The 25,299-nt window shown below is 38.3% G+C and overlaps 1 protein-coding gene across 16 annotated transcripts in view; it reads right to left on the bottom strand.

Annotated features, from left to right (window-relative positions):
• LPAR1 (lysophosphatidic acid receptor 1) overlaps nucleotides 1-25,299 on the bottom strand; it is a 353,585-nt gene that overhangs the window by 36,805 nt on the left and 291,481 nt on the right. For all 16 annotated transcript variants that reach the window (XM_070595019.1, XM_070595020.1, XM_070595018.1 and 13 more), the window contains one exon: nucleotides 16,812-17,559. In XM_070595019.1, coding sequence (XP_070451120.1) covers nucleotides 16,812-17,559 — 748 coding nt within the window. The remainder of the gene's footprint in view (nucleotides 1-16,811; nucleotides 17,560-25,299) is intronic.

Consider the following 25,299-nt stretch of genomic DNA (forward strand, 5'->3'; position numbering starts at 1 on the left):
TCTAACAAAGCATTGACAATATTTTTCAAACTCCTGTGATTCTTATACACTAATTTAAACTACTATAACACTTCAGCGTACTAGACAGCAGACATGGCAAATTTTCATTGCTTACAAAAATCTAAGAATAACAATCACCTTTCCTTTCCTTCCTTCCTCTTTTGTTTTTAAATATTAAAAAATTTCATTTTTAAATATTAAAGGGAGCAACATAGTAAGGAGCAAGGAGAATAACAATTTTCTTTTCTTTCCTCCTTTTCGACTTACCTTCCTTACCTCCTTCCTCTTTCATTTTAACTTCGGAAACATTAAAAGGTAGCAACATAGTAAATAGGGAGCACTAGCACTGAAACTGCAAATCCTGAGTTGGGGTGTGAGCTCCAGCAAATATTTTCAGTAATTCACATAATCTCTTGAGCCTCAGTTTTACCATTTCTAAAATGGGAAAAATATCTTCATGATCTTACCTATACAGCCTAGACGTACAATGTCCTAAAAATCTTGGGAGATTACATGTGTCTATGAAGACAGCTTAGCATATGTAAACCAAACGTTATGAATGAACGTAAGGTGCTTTTTCATTTTAGTATTGATGCTCTCATAAACTGGCAGACACAGATCCTAAATTTTAAAAATGAGTTACTTTATTCCTAACAAAAATTTAAATATTTGAAAGTAAACTTCATAGTTGCTGTCAAAAAAACCCAGAAAAAAATAGTAACAGTTAACATTTATTAAGTGCTTTAGGAGTTAATAACATTTATTAATGTCAGGCATGTGCTAAGGGGCACCACTTTTTAGTTCATTTTCCAATTTGATTCTCACACAAGGTAAGACCTATTATTATCTTCATTTTGCAGATGGGGAATCTGAAGTTTCAGGAAATTAAGCAATAGTGGTAAACCTAGGATACCAAAGCAAGCAGTCTAATCCAGGGCCCACAATTAACCACTTGACTGCTTCAGATGTGTTTTCTGGGTTGACGTGCCAAGAACAGGGACAATGAGATGCAATCTGGACAGGTCTTTGTTGTTATAAGGCAAAGAGCGCCCCTGGGGAGTTGGGTGGTCTAGTATGGAGGGCATGCCCATCCACACCACAGGGAAAGACCACCACAGATCGACACCTCCACATAAGCCACATCACTGGCATACCATTTAGGCAGCCTACAATGGAAATCATGCTCCCTAGAGCTGTGAACTGAAGAAGTCTTGTAAGAGACCACAGGGATTGACCCACAGCCAGCTACCAAAGCATATCAGGGCTTCCAGGGCTGCATCTAAGTCTGCAAAGGTCCAGCAGCAGAGACAGAGTCTGTTGCTGCTTGATGGAGACTAAGCAGAGAATGGCCCTGCGCAAAGGGAAGGAAACTAGACAGCTAGAACCAAGAAATAAACAAAAACAGGAACTAGGGGACAAGAGGAGTCAACCAGCCAGAAGAAAACAAAATAAAGCAAAACTGAAGTAAAGCCAGAAACCAGAAATACCGTAAGGCCCTGCTTCTCAAACTGGGCCACAAGGTACCCTAGGGTTCCACAGTGAAAAGAGCACTGCCAGATATTTTTAAATTTGAGGGAAACAGAGACACTCAACATCTGTCAGACATCCCATTAACTACTAGCTTGAGGTAGTTCACAGTTTCAACATTAGATGGCATTACATTCCTTTCGATGACGTCATTTCTTTGCAATATGAAAATCAAGTATTGCATAAAACTCAGTGTGGAACAGGATGTGAGGATAGCAGTGTCCAATCTGAGTCCAAGTTTTGAGAAATTGTGCAGTGCGCAACAGGCACACACATTCCTTGGAAACTGCTGTTAAGAAATAGATTAAAATAATCTTCCTTCTTTCAGTTTGTGTTTTTGTTTTGTTTTATGAAGTGGCCGATTTATTAGGACCTATATATACTTATTAAGTTGATTTAACCACTTAATAAGCAAAACTGTTAGGTCCTTCTTTTGGCCTAAAGGCATTGCGAAAAAATTATTGAGGCAACAAGGGCACTGAGAAATTATGAGAACCTCTGCATTAAGGACTAAAGTTGTCTAGGGAAGACAGAAAAGTGGGAGATCTCAGAAGTGAGTTGTGTGTTTGTTTTCAGAGCTATTCAGGAACTTCTGACATGGCAGCACCAGCCAGTTCAAGGAAAACCTGCCCCACTGAGTCCTGGAATCACGATGGGTCCTGATCCTTCTGGGCTGCCCCTTCTCACAATATAATGAAGATCTACCACCAGGAGGATTGATCCAAGGACTTTAGGTTTCAACACAGCAATATCATCATTCAATGAAAACACTAAGTTATGTATTTTATAACAATATCTACCAAGTACTTACAGGCCTAGCATCTTATATAACAATCTTACTTAATCTTTTGAAGTTTTCCTGTTTCTGCCCTGCCTCCCATTATGCAGACAAGGAAATGGAAGCTCGGAGCAACTGAAAACAGCACTCAAGTTGACTCCACTGCAATGCAGTGGGGCCAGGATTAGAACCTAGGCAGTGAGCACTTCAGAGACAACTGACAGCCCCCGTGCTATTCTGCTCAGCTGTTAGGCTTTTAGCTTTCTACAGAAATAAATACGCATTAGACTTTTACATGGAAAAAAGTTCTTCAAAGCAGTCCATATATTTAAATGGGACTAAATGCATTCCTATTTTTGTTTATTCTTCGTTTCTAAACCCAAGAAAAGTTTTCATCTCTTTTCTAGGTTTGCTAACATCTGTCCTCACAAAGAAAAATAATATAAATGGTTACAACATGGCATCATTAAGAGAAAAAAGAAAAGCCATCCAACATTGGGAAGAAAATAACAAAATGTTCTCATTCTCGTGTGGTAAGAGTGTAAATTGTACAAACTTTCTGGAGAACATTCAACTAAATAAGTAATCAAGATTCGCAAGGTCTCAGCGAGGAGAGTCAAGATTCACATTAGATAATATTTATCTCAATGTTATTTATAACAGCAAAAAAAGAGAGCGATAAACCCTAAAAGCCCAGTGACTATATAACAATTCCATCATTTGGATCTACTGAACTTTGTGTAGAAAACTCATGTTTTCAAAGATTACTTAATGGCATGGTAACATGCACTAGGTATTTTTTAAAATCATGCAACAAAACTGTATATACTGTATGATCTCAATTGTAAAGTATTAATTAGAATAAAGGATTGGAATAAATAGCATATTCATTGTAATATTTCAGTTCTTCTCCAAATGGTTCAGAATTCTAAATTTTCTTAATTTTAATTTCTTAACTTTTAATTTTCTCTTGCTTTCCCCCAGTGAATATGTGTTACTTTGGTAATCAAGAAAAAAGTAAAAAATATTAAAACAGGATTCTGTACTTAAAGGAGTAAAGGCAGTCTAACAGAATACCTCATTCCTGGAACATCACCTACACTTTAACACTCAACTCAAAACACTCATTTACATAAAACTTTCCCAATTATATTATTAATAAGACTATCTTCCTCCTCTAAATTCCCACGTAGCTTTTCCACACTTTCTTTTATTTTTTTGTCACCTTTGCCTTTCATAATAATCACCTATGTACATGTGACATCTTTCCTACCAGACTTCAAGCTTTAGGATGGTAGGGTCATATTTGCTTTATAACTGTATCTGCCATAAGGCTTACTCCCATTCTTCCCTGTAGTCATATTTGTAAGTGAGTAAGAATGATACATTTTGGTATTTGTCATCCCAACACAAGAGGTAACACATGTCATTTGAACTGAATTGGTTTGCCCATAGTTGCAGTGTTCTTTATAGTACCAAAGGGAAAGAACAAGATCCAGTGGGTGGTACCCTAGAAAATAGTTGTTTCCCAGATCTGGGCTCAATATATGTAATAGTCCATCTATCTGAAAACAGTCTGGCCTCTAGCAAGATAAGAGCATTCCCTGCATCCAAGATGTTAGAGCAGAGGCTGACAGCCCATGCATCATTACAACTGTACGAACAGGCCAAGCCTGGCTTTGGAAGAGGGTGTGAATGCCATAATCCTCCTAAGTTTCATCCCACACCTAGTTTGTAGGACTCTACGTTCATTGGTTAAATGAATCATTAAGGTATGAACGCATGGATGGATGAATGAACAGACTAATGGGTTGAATCCTTATACAGGACCCTCAGTTCCATTTCTATAGGCAGACTGTGGGAAAATGCCACTAGTGATGACATAGGCCTATAAAAGAGGCTAAATGGCTCCAAAGAAAACAGCTGAAGTCCTGGGAAAATAGTTCAAAAGACTAATTGTAGCCAGTCACAGGTGGCACTGTCAGGGATGCAGAGCAACAGGTAAAGCATGAAAATTTCGTGTTCTAACATGCGCCAGCTGCATTCTAAGCACTTTAACACATCTCATTTAATTTTCAGAACAACCTCCCCATCAGCGGGGAGAGTGATAAGTAACGTTCTCCCCAATCCCAGATGCAGAGCAGAAGCTTAGAAAGGTCAAATATATTGCCCAGGTCACAAAGTTTATAAGCCAGCTGACTTGGGGTTTTTAACCCAAGTACACATAAATCCTACTCCTACACTCTTTAGATTATACCATGCTGCCTCCGGAAGAAAATGAAAGAAAAGGGGGGATAGGATATTCTTTATGTAGCCTAGGGACAGCGCCTGATTGATTTATCCTTTTCTGGAAAGGTCTCCATGCAGACACATACAACTGTACCAGGTTAATGCAAAAACAAACGTTGCTTTATCTCCTCTCTTGGGGGGATAAAATTTTCTCCTTAGAATAATATAAAATTACATGCTGACTTGAAAAAAATCTTAGATATGCTACTATTTCTCAAGGTACCTTTATAATAGGTCGGCTGCATTTTCTGTCATTAAATTCAAGGTGACAAATTTTCCTTGGCTGATATTAACAACTAGTGTGGATGTTTCAAATATTTTGAGAGGAAAGTCTATTTAGTTTAAAAATATCAATTTTCTTTAATAGTAAGCTCTTCAGGAGCCAAGAATTTTATCTTAGTAGTATTGTGTTTTCTCCCTAACTTCACCTTCCTTTACCTTTCTCTCCTCATCTCCTCCCTTGCAAAGCAAGTATACAAACACACACGTGCAGGGGCAATCACGGGTCCTCACCCACTGTTTGAACGGTACCAATAATGTGTTCATTTTGGTGGGAAAGGTGAAAAATAGACTTTAGAAGTGAGCAAAGACAGGCTTAATGCCAGGTTTGTATGACTGAACTCTGGATGCCAAAACAAAGACTCTGCTTCAGCAGGTCTGGGCTGGGGCCCGGGAATCAGCCTGTTTAACACGCATCCCAGGTGATTCAGATGCTGGTGGTCCTTGGACCACACTTGGAGAAACACTGACGTAGTGCAGCCCTTCATGGTACCGATGAGGAAATTGTCGTAAAGGTTAAGTGGACTGCCCAAAGTCACAACAACCAGTAAGCAGCAAATCTGGAGTGGACTATATAGTTAATGCCTTTGCAACCACGCTACATCACATTTCTTGCTCAGCATTCCGAACATTTTTTTTTTTTGGTCCCAGCTCTATAAGCAGCAGCTGCAAAAACATTCATAGCTTACATTTATGTGACACTTCCTATAAAAAGAGCTTTCAGAATCATTATATATGATCTTCATAAAAATATATTATCTATATTTGGCAGATGAGGGAACTGAAATTCAGAGAGACTAAGACTCTTGCTTAAAATTTTACATTATTTTAATATAATAATATAGGGAAAGGTAGTAGGACTTAATGAGCCTGGATGATTAGTAAGGATTCAAATGTTAACCATTATTATCATCCTTATTTTTTTTAAATTGAAGAAAGGATGAAAGTAGACTGATAATGTACACTCCAGGAAATACCTTCTCCACAAAAACTGTTACTCTGATTCTGATTTAAATATCTATATTTCTAAAGATCACACAAAAATGTCCTTCAAGTCTAAGCAAAACAATGGGTCAAAATATCCCATAACCGCAATAAGCTACCTTGTAACAAAGCTGCGTATAACATTGTTATTAAAGTTATAAGTCAAACTTCTGAGGACAGCACATTGAACATATAATGGGTTGTAATGTAATAGCAACAAGTCATTTACTATATAATGCATTTTAGACAGATCAATACAAATAAATGAATGTATTTTCCAGTTCTGTATCTAATTTTTTCTGATCCTGTTTCTAGTATCTTTTAAATTTATGCATGTTTTAGCAACAGATTTCCTGCCTTAAAAGCGATAGAACCAATTCAGATTGAACTAAAATATGAAGAAATTTCATTCTAGAACGATATCAATCTATCTTAGCAATGTAATAATCTATACTACAGTAGACTTACTATTCAAATTTGGTTTCTACAACATTCTCTTCCATTCTAAATAAGTTGTTCTTATGTAGTGGTACATGGAAATATGCTATAATAAACGCATAGTGCCTTAGAAATAGTGTTTTTTTAATGAAAACATCTTCACTTTCCCTCCAAAGACATTAGAATTTGCCAAATTAAATAAAGCTAGTGCTCTAATCTATACAACTTTTGTTTAATTGATCATTATATATGTACTTTGTAGTGTGTCCAAATACAGCCTCTCCTGTTTTCGTTCAGAAACTCACTGATTCCAGCTCCTCAATTTATAACTTGGCTTTTCCTTCTGGGCTGGGGCAATATACAGAGGAGCATTCCTGGGCACCACGTGCTCAGCAAGGTTAGCAAAGCAAATCCCTGCAATATAACACGGTGAATCACTTGCTGGCTACAGCAAAAGCTTGTCAGCTTTCCACTTCATCAGTCTCCTCTGCAGGTCCTATGAAGCTGGGCTCCGAAGTGGCTATCTTCTCTCTCCCAAAAAAAAAAGGAAAATAACTTGAGCAAATGAATTCATGCCTGCCACATGAAGAGAAGCTTTTTGAAGTGAAGAAAATACTCATTTAGAATGAACTCATGGAAAACCCTACTTAAAATGCAGTGTTCTTTGTGTCAACAAAAGTCTCCTTGGACAGGATAAATAGGTGAAGCCATGAATTTCCAGTCTCTCGATGCCAGATTAAATCCCACTTCTTCAAAAAGACCCTGTTATTGCTGTGTCACTCGATTAGAACTTCATATTTGCTTTGGATCATTACAATAACTCCTCTATTGGCTGAGGAGACCTGCCAGGGTTTAAGTACAGCCATGACCACACTCAGTCTAGACACTATCATCTGCATTAAAACACATGAATAAAAAGTAGTTTCTCAGATGCAGAAGGCTCTAGTTTAGACCGCAGAGAAAAAAATATCAAAGGTAGAAAACACAAGAAAAAGAATTGCTTATATGGAAAAACAAATTTCATTAAAATGCTTTTTTCCAAAGAGCATGACAAAGAATATGTAAACGAAGAGAATAATTCAGTATTGAACTGGAAGTATACAACATTACCTGTTCATAATCATCCATAATATCTGAGAACCAAATATAAGATTGCACAAACACGTAAGATATACATCCTTTTATTTCCAGACAACTCAAAATAAAAATCAGAAATATTAAGAAAGTGAAACCCCTTGTGTATTTAAATTGATCTTCAGGATAATATGGAAGCCCGTAATACAAAGAGAAAAATCTATGCCTAAAGAGTTGATTGTCATCTAAAATGCTTTATTTCACAGCCAATGCTGTGTGTGTGTGTGTGTGTGTGTGTGTGTGTGTGTGTGTGTGTGTTAGGGTTGTCAAAATGCAGGATGCCCAGTTAAACTTGAATTTCAGATACACAATACTTTCATTAGTATAAGTATGCCCCATGCAATTATTTTTATTTGCTAAATCTGGCAATTCATGCATGTATGTGTGTGTTTATCCTATGTTCATTCTTACTTATTACCTCTGTATCAGGAAATCAACATAATGCTTAGAGTCCAAAAGAATGTAAACCCCTGAAAACAGGATTCTATGTTTCTAGATAGAACAGTAGAATTCAGAGGCAGCTGTTACAACAAAAACAAAAATCAACTATAAACATTCTGAAATCTCCCTACCCACAATGCCGTGAAAGACCGTTAAGATGCCACAGAAAACTGTATTCCTCTCATGCTTCAGGTGTACGTGTCCACATTTCCTGGCAATGATCTCTCAGGTCCTGAAATATGTACATGTCACTATAGAGCCCTTCTTACTTTTCACAGGATGTTAATTTGCACACATAGAAATTCATCTCTGTCCTCATAAGTCAGTAACCATTCAAAACTCATTTGCTTATAAGTGTTTTGATGATACAAATCTGCTAACTTTGGTCACTTCAAAAAAAATGCATTATACCAGTGAAAACACAGGCAAAAAATTTATAAGCACAATGTTGTCTTAAAATTATACAAGCTTTCCCTCCCATCCCTGGCAATTTACATAAGATTTGCACACCTAACAGTTTACTGTCATATCTAAGTGACATATTAAATGCAATATAAGGAAGTGATTGAATATTTAATTCAATTCAAAGTGCAAAGAATATCTAATAGAAATAATTCCTTTGCCTGGAGGTTCATGTGGCAAACTTCTACAAAGCATCTAAGGTATAATTCCAACATCCCCTTCATCATGAAGTCTTGCCTGACACTGCCCAAACACAACACAGCACTCCCATAGCACCTTGCATATTTTATTTACCATATTATATTGTATTTATTTATCTATTACGATCTACTTAAATGAGAGCTCTTTGATTACAGGGTCCACATTTTCATTGATTTTTGCATCCCTACTCCTTAATAGACAACTAGTAGACATTTGATACATGTTTATTGACAAAATAAACTATTATTAACAAGTTCATGCTGGAACTTAGCCTAAAAACATGTTCTGGACAGGCAGAATGTGAAACTGCTTTACTACAACTATCTAATAACAAATACTCCCTTGAATGAGACTCCTTACAGGTATATTTCTATTGTTACTAGGGAGCCTGTAAAACTCCATCCAGAATAAATGATATATTTCAAGTGTTCATTCAACAGATATCTAGAGTTTGCTAAGTGCTGGGCCCTGTTCTAAGTGCTAGGAAGATAAAGCTCTGCCATCATGGAATGTCCATAAGGACACTCCAAAGAGATTCATGAAGTAGCAGTGAGAGATTAAAGAGGAGAAAACATCCTTCTCTTTGTAAGTGAACAGTGATAAGGCCCAGACTAAAGGAATCATAGGTGATCACACTGTAAAGTTGGGACTGGCTGGAGAAGAGCAACAAGGTCTCATGGGGTCTCATGACTCCAACCAACCATTTGCCATTTCTTCCATTTATGCCAGACACAGTTCTTCACTATTGATCAAAAGGAAAAAGAATGGTTCCCTAAATGATGGTTGGGCTGCCAGCTGTGCCCCAAGCACTGCAGGTCCCTCTGAAGAACTGATAGATACTGACGAAGTGGCCTTGTCCATTTCAAAATTCATTTTAATGATCAATACCACTTATTCATCTCTGGAGGGTTACCAGGTGAAGACTGCCATTTCTTCGGTGTTAACAGGACTTTTTTTTACCTAAGGCTAAGGCTTAATAAATAAGATGCAGGCAACTCTGAAGTACAAATGTATCTTTGAAAAAGCAAAGGCCACTCAGAATAGCATTTACAGCCTGTTACTAGAGCCAACACCTGGTAAAACGCAATAGTATTTTTATACTGTATCATAGGAAAGAAGCACTGCCTCAACCACCAAATCCACTGTGATGTGTATGCTGGCGTGTGGGTGTGTCAGAAAGAAAAGAGGGGAGGAAATGCACGTGTAGACAAGACCTAATACTAATGATAATACTTGCTACCATTTAGTCAGTGTCGAGCAAGTCACGAGCCAGACTCTGTGCTAAGTGTGCTTTACATGAATCAGCTCATCTAAAGCTCACAACCACTTGATGAGAAAGGTCCTACTATCCTTATTTTATTAATTCTAAAACGGAGGCTCAGAGAAGTTAAGTCATTTACTCAGGATTATGAACTAGTAAGTGAGGAGTCAGGATTCAAATTCCAAACTCTGGTCTATTTTCTTCCAAATCTAATCTCTCAGTCCCTACGTAACAGTGATTCCCTGTGGTCTCTATAATTCATTCAAGGAACCTTTGCATCACTTATGACCTTTAATGATAAGGACAAATGACTGTGTAACCTTCACATTGGGACTGACAGGAGTCTCAACTAGACAAGGTCTGAATCACTCTCATCAAGACCTAAAATAAGAAAGAGCTTCGTGTTCTGGCTGCTCTGTCCACACCTGAAAAGGAACTCTGTTAGGTTAATGTGGTATTTTTTGTTTGTTTGTTTCTGTTCAAAAGTTTCTTCTGAGTAAAAATATTTGAATGGAGTCAGGCAACAAAAGGGTATAAAGAGCCGTATTTGAACCTTGTTTTCTCTTTTGACCTGGGCCTAGGATGTGGGGCTTCTGCAGGGGTCTCTCCTGACCACACCCACAGTGCCAAGCCAGCCTCGTGGCTGGTCAAACAACCAAGGTTCTCATAAACATTCTCTCAGGTTCTTCCTCAAAGAGGCCTTCACAGGGATGCCACAGAGACCTGAGGAGACGTGGGGAGCTTTGATTCCTCTTCAGAGCAACAGGATGTGCAGCTGGTCAACTGTGGCCAGGGAATAAGAGACTCTTGTGTCCACTCCCTTCCCCTAGCAACAGGACCAGCTGAGAAACCTTCCCTTCCTGTCACACAGCTCTCTACAGGAGAGTAAAGAAAAAAAATTCCATTTCTCTGAGACTGTCTTCTATAAAGGGGCCACTCCCTTTAATGGAGGGTAGGACATCTAAAGCTAATTATTAAAGAAGCTGATATGGAGAGAAATCATCGTCCCTTGCTTTTGTTTCAACTCTGTTTCTGTTTTCCACTAGAAAACTCCACATAGCTGATCTATAGTAGTTACTGCCCTTATCTTTCATTTATGGAGTAATAAATGAACTCTAATCTTGGAAATCCAACTGGCCAGCTTCATCCTACACATGAAGATACAGAGCAATTAATGCACAGAGAAAGTAACCTGCCCAGAATCACCCAGAGAGTTAATGGCAGAGTCAGTAGTAGATGCCAGGGGCATCTCGCCTCAATGAATATATGTGGGAGACAAACCTCTCAGGTAAAACATAAACTTAATACAAAACCAAGCTGAATGAAAAACGAATACAACTGCTGTTAAGGTAGCTAACAGGATGCTAATATGTGTAAAAGCCATAAAATGTGCCTCCATTCAGTTTCTGATGACTTTTGTCAAAGCTTCATTACAGAGATTCCCAGTTGGTTTTAAGAGGCCAAATTCAAGGGGACTCTTTCTGGGGCAGCCAGGTACCTTTAAAACCACAGTGTTTACACCTCCTCCAGGCTAGCCACATAAATACACTCCGATGTTCATAAGGAAGAAAATGAGGGAAAATGTGGATAGGACTGAACAAGGGGGAGGCATGGGCAGGAAGAACAGCACCTCACGGGAAGACAGCAAACCTGGATCTTGGTTTGGGCCACCAGCTAACTCAGACCTAAATTTCTCAATTACCTTCAGAGTTTCAGTCTACTTGTAGGACTAGAGAGTTGGATGGTGTGATTTTTAAAGACCCTTTCAGCTCAAAAATTCTAAGTCTAGACAGATCCTTGCATTAAAAAAAAGATGAAAGTCCTTCTCCGTTATCCTTACACATGGAACAAGTCCATTGTTGAGCTCTGCATTTAAAAGGCCAAAGGAAAATGTATAAACAAACAGAAAGTAGAGCCTACAAAGAGGGTTGACCAGAAGAGTATTGGTGTGTGCCTTTTGTCCCAGTGTCCCGACCACTAAGTGCCTGTTGTCACTACCAAAAGGGTCTCAGTTTGGATGATAAACCATATTGTTACACCTATAAGGAATTGGTATTCTTTATCTTGGGGAATTCTTCAGCATCGCTGATCACCTACAGGCAGAAGTCCAAACTCCTTAGTATGTTATGAAGGCTTTGACTCACCAGCCAAAACTCCATCTGGCACACCCACTGTCTGCTAATCATACCTAACTGCTTTCAGCTCCTCCAAGGTGACAACTGCTATTGCTTAGCTCTCCTCCACTATCACCCTACAGGATGGCTAGCTCAATTTTGCCTCCTCTAGGAAGCCCTCTCTTCTCTCCACTCAAAATTACTCCACCCACAACTCTACTAGCACATGGACCTTTTTTTTTTTTTACAGCTCTGTCTTAGTCTCCTCTACTATACCATAGGCTCCATAAAGAATGGATATTACCTTATTCATCTTTTTATCCTTTAGCACACAATTAGCACTCAACAGCATGTTTGCTGAACTAAATTGAAAAGAGAAGTATGTAAAGATTTGCATGGGCTTAACCTCATCAGGTCCCCCAACTATTATGACCACCAGTCATAGGTTCTTGCATGGTCTGTGGAGATTCAGTGGCTGTGATGGAAAGTCATGGGCTACAACAACCCTACAGCTGAATTCCAGTTCTGCAGCTTACAAAAAGTGATCTTGGTCAAGTTACTTACCCTATCTTAACCCAGTTCCTTTATATAAAATGGGAGATATCCAACTCTCCTTGGTATAAAGTTATAAACAGTGCACAAAGAGTAGTGCCAAGTATTGACCCTGGCACAGGTAATAGGAGGTAATTTAGCTTCAGCGGGTGATCATTTGCAGCCAGAACATATTAAACTAGAAAACGAGTGTCTCCCTCTTCTTTCCCAAAGAGAGAAGACCCACCTGAGTTTATTTTGCTTTTTGTCCCTCACTCTCCCCCTGGGCTCAGATGCAAAAACCTCTACACTGTAACCTGGCTTTCCTCTTTCTCATCATTCCCAGCAGAAGTGTCATCGCAAGGAACAGAGCAGGAAAGGCAAGGACTTATAACTCAGGACAGACTGTAGTCAAATAAGGGAGAACAGAGACTGCCACTCTGATTCAACTATGGAACAGACTCAAAAGGAATTCTTGGTAAAATGTCAAGTAGGGAGAACTCCAGCCTGGGGAAGGATTACGTGACTTCACGCTGGGACAATGAAGCTTCAAGGTAACTACACCTGGAACAAAACACTCCTTCAATCAGAAGCAGTCAGTTACTAGTGCTCCAACACCAAACAGTGGAAAAGGGCCGACGAAATGAGAGTCATGAGCTTCACCATCAGAAGCAAGAGGAGGAAAGGAATGCTCTCTCGAAGCTTGCTTCTACCCAGGAAACAAAGCCCAGGCAGCTAGGCTTCATCAACGGAAACAAATGGGATCACAATGTTTCAATTTAATAGGGCAGCGCTCTTCAAACGTTACCACAAAATACAGCATGTGCTAGTAGTTGTTTTATTATAGAGAGGCAGGATAGCATAGAGGTGAAAAATGCATGGGCTCAGGAACCACAGCCTGAAATGAATTACCTAAACTTTCTGTGCCTCAGTTGTCACCTCTGGAAAATGAGATTAACAAATAGATAATGAATGGGACCTATATGCCATAGGGTTGCTAAAGTAGAGTAATGCTGGTCACATGATTAATGCTACATGAGTGTTTGACAAATAAAAATAAATATTAAGATTCAGTACTCACTCAAAAGCAGATTATATGCCATCTTGTGCTTCAAAACTGCTACTGGTATTGCCATCATAAATCTCAAAGATGTCTTTATCCTGTTGACTCCTAGGAACTTGACTTGTTGATCAACGAATCCTTTTGTTGATCGTGAGGACCGAACAGGTCTAAAACCCGAAGGTCACTTTGACATGGTGAAATGGAAACTGAAGGTTTTCTACACAGTTAATCAAACCGTCACCATGTCCAGAATAAAGGAAAGTAAACTAAACAATATTTATTGAGCATCCATTGTGGCCAGTCACTTTCCAAGCTGTTGTATTTGATCGGAAGGCACAAAATGTGCTAGGATTGTAGTTAGCTTTGGCTCCTGCCACACGGCTGAATAAAGTGGGACGAGCTTAGTGAATTCACTATGGCTCTCTCTGGTCCTCAGTTCTGAAGGCTCAAAAAACTTGCTTTTGTCACCCCATCCATTTACTCAACAGTTATTTAATGAGCACCTACTTTGCGTCAGATATTATGATAGGTAATGTGGAGAAAATGCACAGCACATCATTACAATTCCTGCCTGCCGTCACAAAGCAGACAATCTGGCAGAGAAGACAGACATTAAAAACTAAACATGCAGGGCTGGCCCTGTGGTGGAGTGGTTAAGTTCACGTGCCCCGTTGCAGGTGGCCCAGTGTTTCACTGGTTCGAATCCTGGGTGCAGACATGGCACTGCTCATCAAACCACGCTGAGGCAGCATCCCACATGCCACAACTAGAAGGACCCACAACGAAGAATATACAATTATGTACTGGGGCGCTTTGGGGAGAAAAAGGAAAAAATAAAATCTTTAAAACAAAAAAAGATTGTCAGGAAATGTGAAAAGCGTATAAAAAAAAAAAACTAAACATGCAACCAAAAACCTCAGTTGTCAATAAACTAACTTACAAAGAGAAGAGTTTCAAGTAGACTAGAATTTTTGTTCCTCCAAGACCCACCCATCTCTTCCACACACTCATGACCACACAGAATTCAAGCAGTGGAGTACATTGCATGAATGGTATTAGGCATCACCTTGACAAACATCTGACTGTTTAGCATTGTAAATTCCCTATTCTAAACTTTCCAACCACCCACCACCTCACCCTGCCGTTTCTCCCATTTTTGCTACTTTTCTCAAAAAGGCTGCAGTCCATTATTCAATTTCTCCTTCCTATATTACAATCACTTACACCTCTTGCCTCAGCAAATTTCTTCACCTATCACCCTGATTACAGTTTTCCATGTTCTAAAATTTTTTCCATCACACATCTCTGGATATAACTCTATTTATTCCAGAGGTAGTTACAAGGATTCAATCTTGTGGAGTCTACTAGTTTAAGCCTCAGAGGGTAACATTATTTCTGTTATTTTCAAGTTTGGGGTTGGCGTGGTGGGGCAGAGGGCATTTAGGGCAGATGTACACTGAAATCGTTGCCCCATAAACCCTCAAAATATTTCTCATTTAACCTGCAAAACAACGCAACGAGGCACAACAGTTAATTTTCTATGAATCATGAAGCATCCTGCACATCGGATTATGCTGGGCATTACACAAAGGTCAAAATTAAAACAAGAACTCAGCCGGTTCATAGTCCAAGTTCAATAGTCATTTTCTGCTGGCGGTTCTATGAATCATAAGCAGCACTCTGGTAATAGAAAAAGCACACTCATGTGAAACATCTCAACCAACATTCAGATCATCAGCAAAGAAACCAATATTTGAGTCAAAACAGAAGTAAACTTTCTCATATTATTTAATTTCATTCAAAAATAGCACCCACGGCATACTCAGATGTGTTTCATCTATATCACGGAAAATACATCCTTGTGGCACAGGTATGCTTAAGGTTTTTATTGATAATTAAACATATAGGGGGACTGTTTTTGTATTTCCACTGAACTTCATTGGATGGAATAAGACACTCTCACATCTGAGGTGATGGGGGCCAAGTGGGGATATAAGCTAAGAGTGCCAGTTAGTTACAGGCAGGGCTTCAGTTGTATCAGCAATTATAAGGCCTGTCCTTATTCTTACAGGTGTACAAGAGGGTCAAAATCAGGATACCCAGAAATGACGTCCATGAAGCATTTGCTCTAAGCAAACCAGATGGCACCGTCACATCAACTACAATGTTAATTTATTTAGTGATATTTAGGGCTCTCTTTCCACTGACTAAAATTAATGTAACTCCTAGTTTCAGAGGTGCCACACAATCCCAGGTTGTATTCACTCAACTCTGATTTACAAATTGGAGCAATGAGAATTAGAGGAACTTTCCACTGAATTTCCATGGGGAAAGATGAAATGCTAAAAGAATTTTAAAAGGATTTTTTAAATGCGACCAAATGTTAACCTGAATAGAGTTGGTGGAGAAAATGTAATTCAATAGGGTAATTATTTAAACAAATTCTCACTGGGTAAACTTTTTAAAAAGGCACTCTAAGCTCCAAAAGAAATGTTCTGTGTCTCTACTTTTCGTGGATACATCTCCAGGGGTCAGCACAGGGCCTGGAATTTATTAGCTGCTCTTTAACTATTTTCTGGGTACATAAATGAATAAATAAATATTTTCCTCCTGATCATTACCATAAACTTTTCATCCAGGAAAAATAATGGTTATTTAAAGGCAAAAGTTATTTGAGTGCACATAAAAGAATAAAATCTTGCTCTTCACCTTGAATTATGAATTAACTTCCACTACTACAAACAGAAAATTAATGAAAAAAAAAGTTTTCATAAGGATGACAGTCACAGAATGCTATTAATTCCAATTCATTTTGTGCGGGAAATATAAATCCTTGAAATATTTACCTACATCTAAGTAGTAATAATTACAAAATATGAGAGAGATCTAGAAAGAGGTTCATAAAAATAACTTCATATGAAAGCATATTCATACTACATAAAAGCAAATTCTAAATGAAAATCTGTAAGAGAGAGACCACAAGGCAAAAGTTCCACAATTTGGGCTATAAGGAAACCTTTCAAAAGCTGGTATTTTGCATACTTGATAGCCAAACTCATCAATGACACCTTTCACGTTATCATTTATACCGCATCACCGAGACACGTATTTCCATAAAGCCAATTCTGTAATTGTACAAAGACTGTTATACTAACTTCGTCACAGACATTTGATACAAAGCTGCCTCATCCCCTTATACTTCCAACATATATACCTGGCAAATATTCACATTGTCGTTTACCACTATCATAAACTACCGTAGTATATATTAAGACAATGAGAATAAGTTACAGTCAAGACAAAACTTACCAAGCACAATGACCACAGTCTTCAGAAGACTCATCATGGTATCCCGATTCCGCCGGGGTCCAGAACTATGCCGAGACATTCTCATAGTCCTCTGGCGAACATAGCCAAAGATATGAGCATAGAGAACCACCATTACGACAAAGGTCACCAAGTTGAAAATGGCCCAGAAAACTAAGTAAGAGTCACTGTAGAGAGGTGCCATGTTGGAACAATTTTCAATATCACAGATGCAGTTCCAGCCCACACTGGGTATGGCACCCATAACAATGGCCATAGTCCAAATGACCACAATCACCACCACTACCCGCCGGTTGCTCATCCGTGTGTGCAGCTGCATGCGGAAAACCGTGATGTGCCTCTCGATTGCAATAGCCAGTAAGTTGGCCACAGATGCCGTCAGGCTAGTGTCAATGAGGCCCTGACGGAGGAGCCACGTGCTGACTGTCAGTCTCCGAGTATTAGGTCCTGTGTTGAACATTAGGTAGAAGTAGGCCAACCCAGCAAAGAAGTCCGCAGCAGCCAGATTAGCCATTAAGTAATAAATAGGAAAATGGAAACGGCGGTTGACATAGATTGCCACCATGACCAGTAGGTTGGCCAACATGATGAAGATACAGACGGTGATTCCAAGTCCCATCACCAGCTTGCTGACTGTGTTCCACTCTGTGGCAAGATACTTTCCACTCCGGTTATAAAAGAAGGCGATGGACTCATTGTAGAAGCACTGTGGTTCATTCATGGCTGTGAACTAAAGGAGGAAAGACGGGGAAAAAAAAAAATAAGAAACCACTGATCCAAATTTAAAGACGTTGTATAGACAACACAAGACTTCTATGGTGGCAAAAATGTGGCAAAAAAAAAGCAAAGAATTTGAAAATCTGATCCTGCGTAAGGTTCTATGATTATGGTGAAACCCCAAGGTTTCTCACTGTATTACTGTCCTCAAGATTAAAGACAGTTGGAGTTAAATAAATGACAAGGTTTGTGCTTGGTGGTTGCATGTCATTGAAGTCTACTAGAAAAGCCACATGGCCCAGAAATCTTGCTTAAAATACATGAGACAGATGGGAATTGTGCAGAGCATTGCGACTGGAATATTTACTATAATGAAATCTATTTTGACCTGTTATTTAGGGAATCTGTAAACATAGTTGGTTTATAGATAGGGTACTATTGCCCCATTATTCTGCATTTCTGTTCTCAGATAGTATGTTCAGTCTGTGACATTTTGTAAAGCAAGTCCCCACAAGGACCATCAGTCTTGACATTTCAAAGAGGTCACTATGCATCAAAGCTTTTCTGTCCAAAGCCAGCATTTGCTGTTCGACATTCCTGTGGTCAGCACTGTCTACCCCCACGACTCTTTATCCCCAGAATAGCGTTCGTCAACCAACCTATGACGTTGGAGAACTTTTTTCCTTTTGGAGGACATAAGAAATATGTTACCTAATGTAACCTCCAAAGAGAAGTTGACACTTTGACACTGATCTACAAAAAGTGAAGTATACTTAGATTAGATAAAGCATATCTTTTAAAATGTGGAGTGATAACGTTTTATTAGGTGTTTTCTTATTTTTCAACATCATCAGTTAGAATATATTTGCTTATTAATCATTTATACTCTCACTTGAATCCAAGAAGGATGGAGGAACTTTGTAATAGAATAACATAGGTACAAAACAAAACTATTAAAACAAAATTAGAAAATAAAACATAAAGGAGAAACTAGAAAATTACAAATAGATTCACTTTTCCTGAAGCCTTAAGTTTGTCTGAGACTCCTAGAATTAGAAAATATTTCTTGAAGACAGCTCACATTGTACCTTTTCCTTTTTATCTTACACTGTTTAATAAACTACTTAACAAACATGACAATTTTAACCACGATTTTTGATCAAATATTCCACTGAATATGCACAGGTTACACACAAATGTTTACCAAACACTGAAAGCTCCAAAACAACATGAAACGCTTATCGAATGGTTAGTCTTCTGACTTGTCCAGACATCTAGAGTCTCCTTCCTCATTTAGACTTTAACAGCTTTTAGATCATGATTCTATCACTACACTTACCATGTTGTATAATTATTTATCGCTTTACTTGTCTGTTTCTTAAAGACATCATAGCCCAGGGGAAGAGTGGAGACCTCAACTTAGACATCTTGGTATCTTACGGACCTTCCACAGAGTCTCATTCATTGGAGACCTGAGAATTCAGCTTGTAGTGTTCCATTCCACCCAAAATCTTGCCATTACTCTGGGTAATTCATCTAATTTTTTTTCCTCTCTGTTTCTTGACCTCATCTCTAACGACCTATTCCATTGCAACTCAGCTGCCCACTCCCATGGCCACACCCTGGACTTTGTAAACTACTCAAAACTTTCTTTGGAAATAATTAATTTATACATTTTAATGACTCACCACACTTCCCATTCTTCCAATTTTTCCATCTGATTTCAGCTGATATATCAGCTCTTTGAAGTCATCTGTTTCCTTAAGCATCCTACTTTTTCCCAGTGGACTACCCTCCCCATCTTCCCCTTTTTCCTTATCCAGCTTAGATTTCTTAGTATATTGTTTCAACCTCTTTACTGCTAATACATAAAATCATTCTTTTTTTAATAACTTTGAGGTCAGATGTCCTTCAGAATTCAATTTTTTTCTGGTTTTAGAACAGTTACACAGTACATAATCAATATATCACATCCCCATTGAAATTTAAGGCAGCAGTTCATAATCATACAAATTAATTTCAAAAGCAAAATATATGAATATATACATTAAATTTGATAAATAAAGGTTATAGCCTCACATCATTCAGAGCAGGTTTTGCCACTGCGTTATGAAAAAGTGTTCAGTTTTCAGATCCTCTTGAATTTTATAATTTCAGATAAGCAGGGACCTTTATCTTTTAACCTACTTGCCCCCCTGTACTTCGATAACAATTTTTTAGAATAACACCAGTCTTGGATGAATACCATTGGTTGCCACTTCTACACCTACACCAAGGCTTCTGAGAAGTGTTGGAGAAAATTAACATACCTGGCAGATTGATTCTGGTATACATTCATGATGTCTAACCTCAACAGAGACTTCAATGCCACAAGAAATCTGGTTTCCCCCCTAATTATTATTCTATATCTTCTCCACAGTGACTATTTTAAACTTATCTACTGCTTTCTTTTGAGCCCCATCTTCCCTCTCCCCATCAGCAACTGCCAAAAGAGGGAAATAGAAAGCATCAGATTGGAACTCTTTCACCTTTCTCCCACCAAAAAGACAAAATTACCTATTCAAGAATCTACCCTTTCTCCCTTTTCCATTACAATGGAAAATATGTACCCTTTGCCATCCAAATGTTCTGAATCCCATCCATTCCTACTATTTCGAGAAACTTGTTCTATAAATTGCTTCTTTTCTCCTCCTTTTACCTTCAAATCCCCCCTCACTCCTCCTCTCCCCTCCCCTGAATCTTTCCTACACACATTCTAGTAAGTTTACTCTATGTCGCCTTCAAATGAATAAAGTCCCACATGACTTCACGTTTGCCTTCTAGCTTTGATTGTTTTTCTCCTTCACAGCCAATTGCCCTCTCGTGTCTCCCTCTGCTAATTTCTCAGTTAAGCTTCTATCCCCTCCTCCTCCATCAAACCCACGCTAGTCAAATTCTTGAGTTCCATGTAACTTCCCAAAGTCACACCAATCTTGTGGCTATTCCAATGGCAACTTATCAGTCCTCACCTTACTGACCTCCTCAGAGCATTAGATACATGCCTGAGAGGCTCTTTTTAGAAAATTCTCTTTCTTTGACATTCATGACATATCCTCCTTGGTTTGGATCCGTCTCTCTGGCTGGTCCTTCTCAGCCATTTCTGAGGGTTCCCTATCATCATCTGCATAATATCAACTCTTCTACACTATTTATATTCTCACTCAACACACTTTCACTAGGTTTTCTAATATGTCCTCTAAGATTTCAAGTATCTTATGTATTCCAACTACTCTCATATCTATATATTTAATCCATACTTCTTTCCTGAGTTCTAGGCAAATATCAAATTGCCTACTAGTATCTATAAATGACTACCTCGCAAGTACTTCAGTCTCTGTGTTCAAAACCAAACTCAAAGTCATAATCATCCTCACGAGCCCCAACTTGTTTCCTCTACCTTCTCTGTTCCAGAGGCTAGAGAACCACTATTCAGTGGCCTACGTGTTAAACCTGGGAATTTCTTCTTCTCCTCATAGGCTCCTCATTTAATCAATAACCAAATCTTGTAGATTCTCCTTCCTAAGTATCTACTCAACCTGTCTACTTCATCCCATCATCATGGCCACTAGCATCATTACTATGCTGGCTTCCTAAATGTTCTTTCCACCCAGCACCAATCTCCTCTCTAGCAACCTTTCTAAAAGAAAGTTGACCAAGCTGTTTCCCAACTGAAAATGCTTCAATGACTACACGTGCGCTTGAGATAAAAATCTAAACTCTTCAACCACCTTATCAGGCCTCACTTGCCTCTCTAGACTCAACCTGAGCTATTAATAACTCCAAACTCTGCTTCAGCTCGGTTTAAAGTGCTGTGCTCTCTCCTACACCTCTGGTTGTCAGCCTCAGTGACGACGGTGGTTTTCTGCACCAGAATCAACCAGAGGGTTTGTAAAATACAGATTCCCGTCCACATCTCAAGAATTTCTGATTTTTCTACATCCTTTGTAGAAAGGAAACTTGTAAAATATAAACACTTTTGGGATCTGATGTAATAGATCTGAGGTGGGGCCCCAGGTGATACCAATGCTGCTGGTCCAGGGACGACACTTTGAGTACCACTGGCCTACATCAACCTTCCTCCGATTTTAACCTCATACTCACTCTTCATCCATCAGTGGAAATGTTATTCTTTCTAGTCTTTCTCCCTAGACCTTCCCAACTCTGGGCAAGGTGTTTCCTACCACAGTTCCCTGCATTTCCCCTGTAACAACACTTACCACACTGTATCATATTTGCTTAATTATCTATTGATACCTCCCCACATAAAGCTATAAACCCTGAGGACAGAGCTTCTAGCTTTCTGGTTCATTGTTGTACAGCATCCAACTGTCAGACAGATTAGATTCTAAATATATATTGGTTGCATTAATACATTAAAGATAATTCCAAAAATGTTTATGCTTTACAAGTTTCCTTTCTGCAAAAAATACACAAAAAACTGTAAATATAAATGAAAAATTCTGTTCTTTCCTTTAGCCCCTGTAATCATTTACTTTCTCTGGGCAAAGAAATTTTTAAACCAAATATCAAGCACATAGTATTTCACAGCATTCCAAGTTCTGAACACCAACTGCCAACAAAGTCAAGCAGTAATATGAGCAGCTTCTTTGCTATTCCCATTTAGAAAAAGTAAATAGTTAAGGATGACAAAGTAAAAAAAAATAAAAATTGTCTTTTTAAGCCACAATAGGCTAAGATGAATAAAACTGATGGATTTTTTCTAACGGTATTCCACATGATGAGTCAGCAAATGGTACGTGACCAAGTCCTATGCCATCTCTTATCCCTCAAAAATTGAGTAGTGATACCATAAAAACCATATCATATTTAATAACATAACTTACATGATTTTTTGGAACCTCGGGGTTTTTTTTCAGGGGTGTCTTTTTTTTGGTTTTTTTTTTTTTGGTGAGGAAGATTGGCCATGAGCTAACATCTTATTGTCAATCTTCCTCTTTTTTGCTTGAGGAAGATTGACCCTGAGCTACCCATGCCAATCTTTCTCTATTTTATATGTAGGACACCACCACAGCATGGCTTGACAAGCAGCGTGTAGGTCAACCCCAGGATCCGAACGCGCAAACCTTGGGCCATCAAAGCAGAACACGCAAACTTAACCACTATGCCATCAGATTGGCCCCTAAACCTTATTTTTATCATCTGTGAAATGAGGAAATTGGACTAAGTTATACAGTAGGTGTATTTCAGATTTAAAATTCTATAGTAAGAGAATTCTGAGTAAGAACTCTATATTTCATAAAAATTGCCTGATAAACATTAAAACAGAAGAAAATATATCAGCCATTATAAATAGTAAGGGTAAAATATACCTGAGAAAAAGTCAGAGGAATTTCAGCTAGATTTAGTATAACAAGACTGAACTGAAAGAAGAATTAAATCTCCTCTGCTAGCATCTGCAAAAAGCAGCAGATCTGGAGAATAAGTGATAGAAGACCCTGGCCAAGTCTCCAACAGTAGTCAGCAGTGTGGTGTGAACGGGCTTTCTTACTTCTTCAGGACCCGAAGGATTTAGGCAGAAACCTACATCGAGCTCTGGGAAAATCCAATTCAACTGTGATGGGACTCTAAACCATTAAGGTAGCCATGACTATAATGATACAGCAAACAGAGAAACATTATCAGGGGCCAGCCCTGTGGCTGAGTGGTTAAGTTCCCACTCCACCTCAGTGGTCCAGGTTTGGTCAGTTCAGATCCTGGGCACAGAGCTACACACCGCTCATCAGGCCATGCTGTGGCAGCATCCCACATAGAAGAACTAGAATGACTTACAACTATGATATACAACTACATACTGGGGCTTTGTGAGAAAAAAAAAAAAAAGAGGAAGATTGGCAACAGACGTTAGCTCAGAGCCAATCTGCCTCACCAAAAAAGAAGCATACCTTAAAAAAAAAAGAAAAGGAAGACACTCATATTTCGTTTGAAAAGAAAAAAGGGGAAAAACATTATCAAACACAATGCCGATCTCAAAGGAGACGACCATACTGAGGAATAATAGAAAACATTTCCCCTTGAAGCAGATTCGTGAGGAAAGAAGAAAAGGAAAAAGAAAAAGATTAAATTATACGATATTTCTAATTCGTATTCTCAATATGCTTTGTTAGAGAGCTAGCATTGAAAATAGAACAAGTTGTTATGAAGACAAAAAAAAAATCCAGTAAAAATTACACGGAGATTATCTAAATTTCCTGTTGCCACTGTAACAAATTTAGTAGTTTAAATAATAAAATTTATTATCTTATAGTCTTGGAGGTCAGAAGTCGAAAGTGGGTCTCACTGGGCTACAATCAAGGAGTTGGTAGGGCTGTCTTTCTTACCAGAGGCTCTAGAGAATTTTTCTTGTCTTTTCCATATTCTAGAGACTGCCCATTCCTTGGCTCATCGGTCCCTTCCATCTTCAAACCCAGAAACAGCCAGTCAAGCCTCTCTCACATTGTATCATTCAAACACTGACTCTTCTTCCTCCCGCTTCCACATTTAAGGACCCTGGTGGTTACACTGAGCACACCCAGATAACCTAGAATAATCTCTCCATCTCAAAATCCTTAACTTAACCACATCTGAAAAGCCCCTTTTGCCATGTAAGGTAGCGTATTCACCAGTTCCAGAGATTAAGTAATGGGCACCTTTGGAAAGCCATTATTGCGCCCACCAGAGAAATGAAAAGCAATTTCTGAATTAAAAACAGCAATTCAGGCAATGAAATGAAGTATGAAAATTCCAGAAAATTGAAATGGCAAATAGACATACTTAAGTTCAACCAGTACTCAGAGAAGGTCAGAGATGACAAAAATAAAAGGAAAGGAGGCATGTACAGGGGAAAAAATCTACTTATACTAGGAATCCGAGAAAACCTGGATAAAGCTGAAGTCATACAGCTTGAAACATGAGAAAAGTTATCATTTAGGAAAAAAGATCTCGGATTACCGGGTTAAGTTTATATAAAAGTTAAGTAAAAGCAACTAAAATTATATATAGCTTGGTTAGATTTTGGAATCTTAAGGGTAAATTTAAAAATTCTAAAAGTACAGAAAAAATAAAACGAAAAGCAAAGAAATCAAATATCTAGAGAAAGAAAGAGAAAACAGATTATCGCCAAGCTTCGGCTACAGAACTCCAGAGGACAGAATACTAGCAATCAAAATCTCCATTATATGCGGAAAATGTTTAAGATCCATAAATTCCACAGCCAACTACACTGACGTTCTCTTATGGGGACCATAAAGAACAGTCCCAGGGACGCAAGAGCTCAGAAGGCACATCATCTACATTTCCTTCCTAAAGAGAAGACAAATGCAAGTAAGTCATGAGAAAAGTAAAAATAAAAAACACAATAAATGAAAAGAACCACGGGAAGCATCAACAACCCACAAAACACAGGAATCTAAGTAATTGCCCTTCATATGGTTATAAAACATAATTTTTGAAAGTATAATTATAAAAGTAATAATTTAATAATAATCTGATAAAAATCACTGTATCAATAAGAACTTGAAAATGAGAAAACAGAAATACGTAAATATCTGTTCATTTATTACTCAAGAATCAAAGCATACTATTTAAATTGTAACAATAATTTTCCAAAATAAGTTTAAAAATGATGATTTGAAACTCACCAAATTGAGTAATTAATATACTCAAGTAGGATGACTACTTTCACATTATTGAAGAAAAATAGAGTGAAAAATAGGGG

This window comes from Equus przewalskii, chromosome 26 (genome assembly GCF_037783145.1).
Source record: "Equus przewalskii isolate Varuska chromosome 26, EquPr2, whole genome shotgun sequence".
Classification (NCBI taxonomy): Eukaryota; Metazoa; Chordata; class Mammalia; order Perissodactyla; family Equidae; genus Equus; species Equus przewalskii.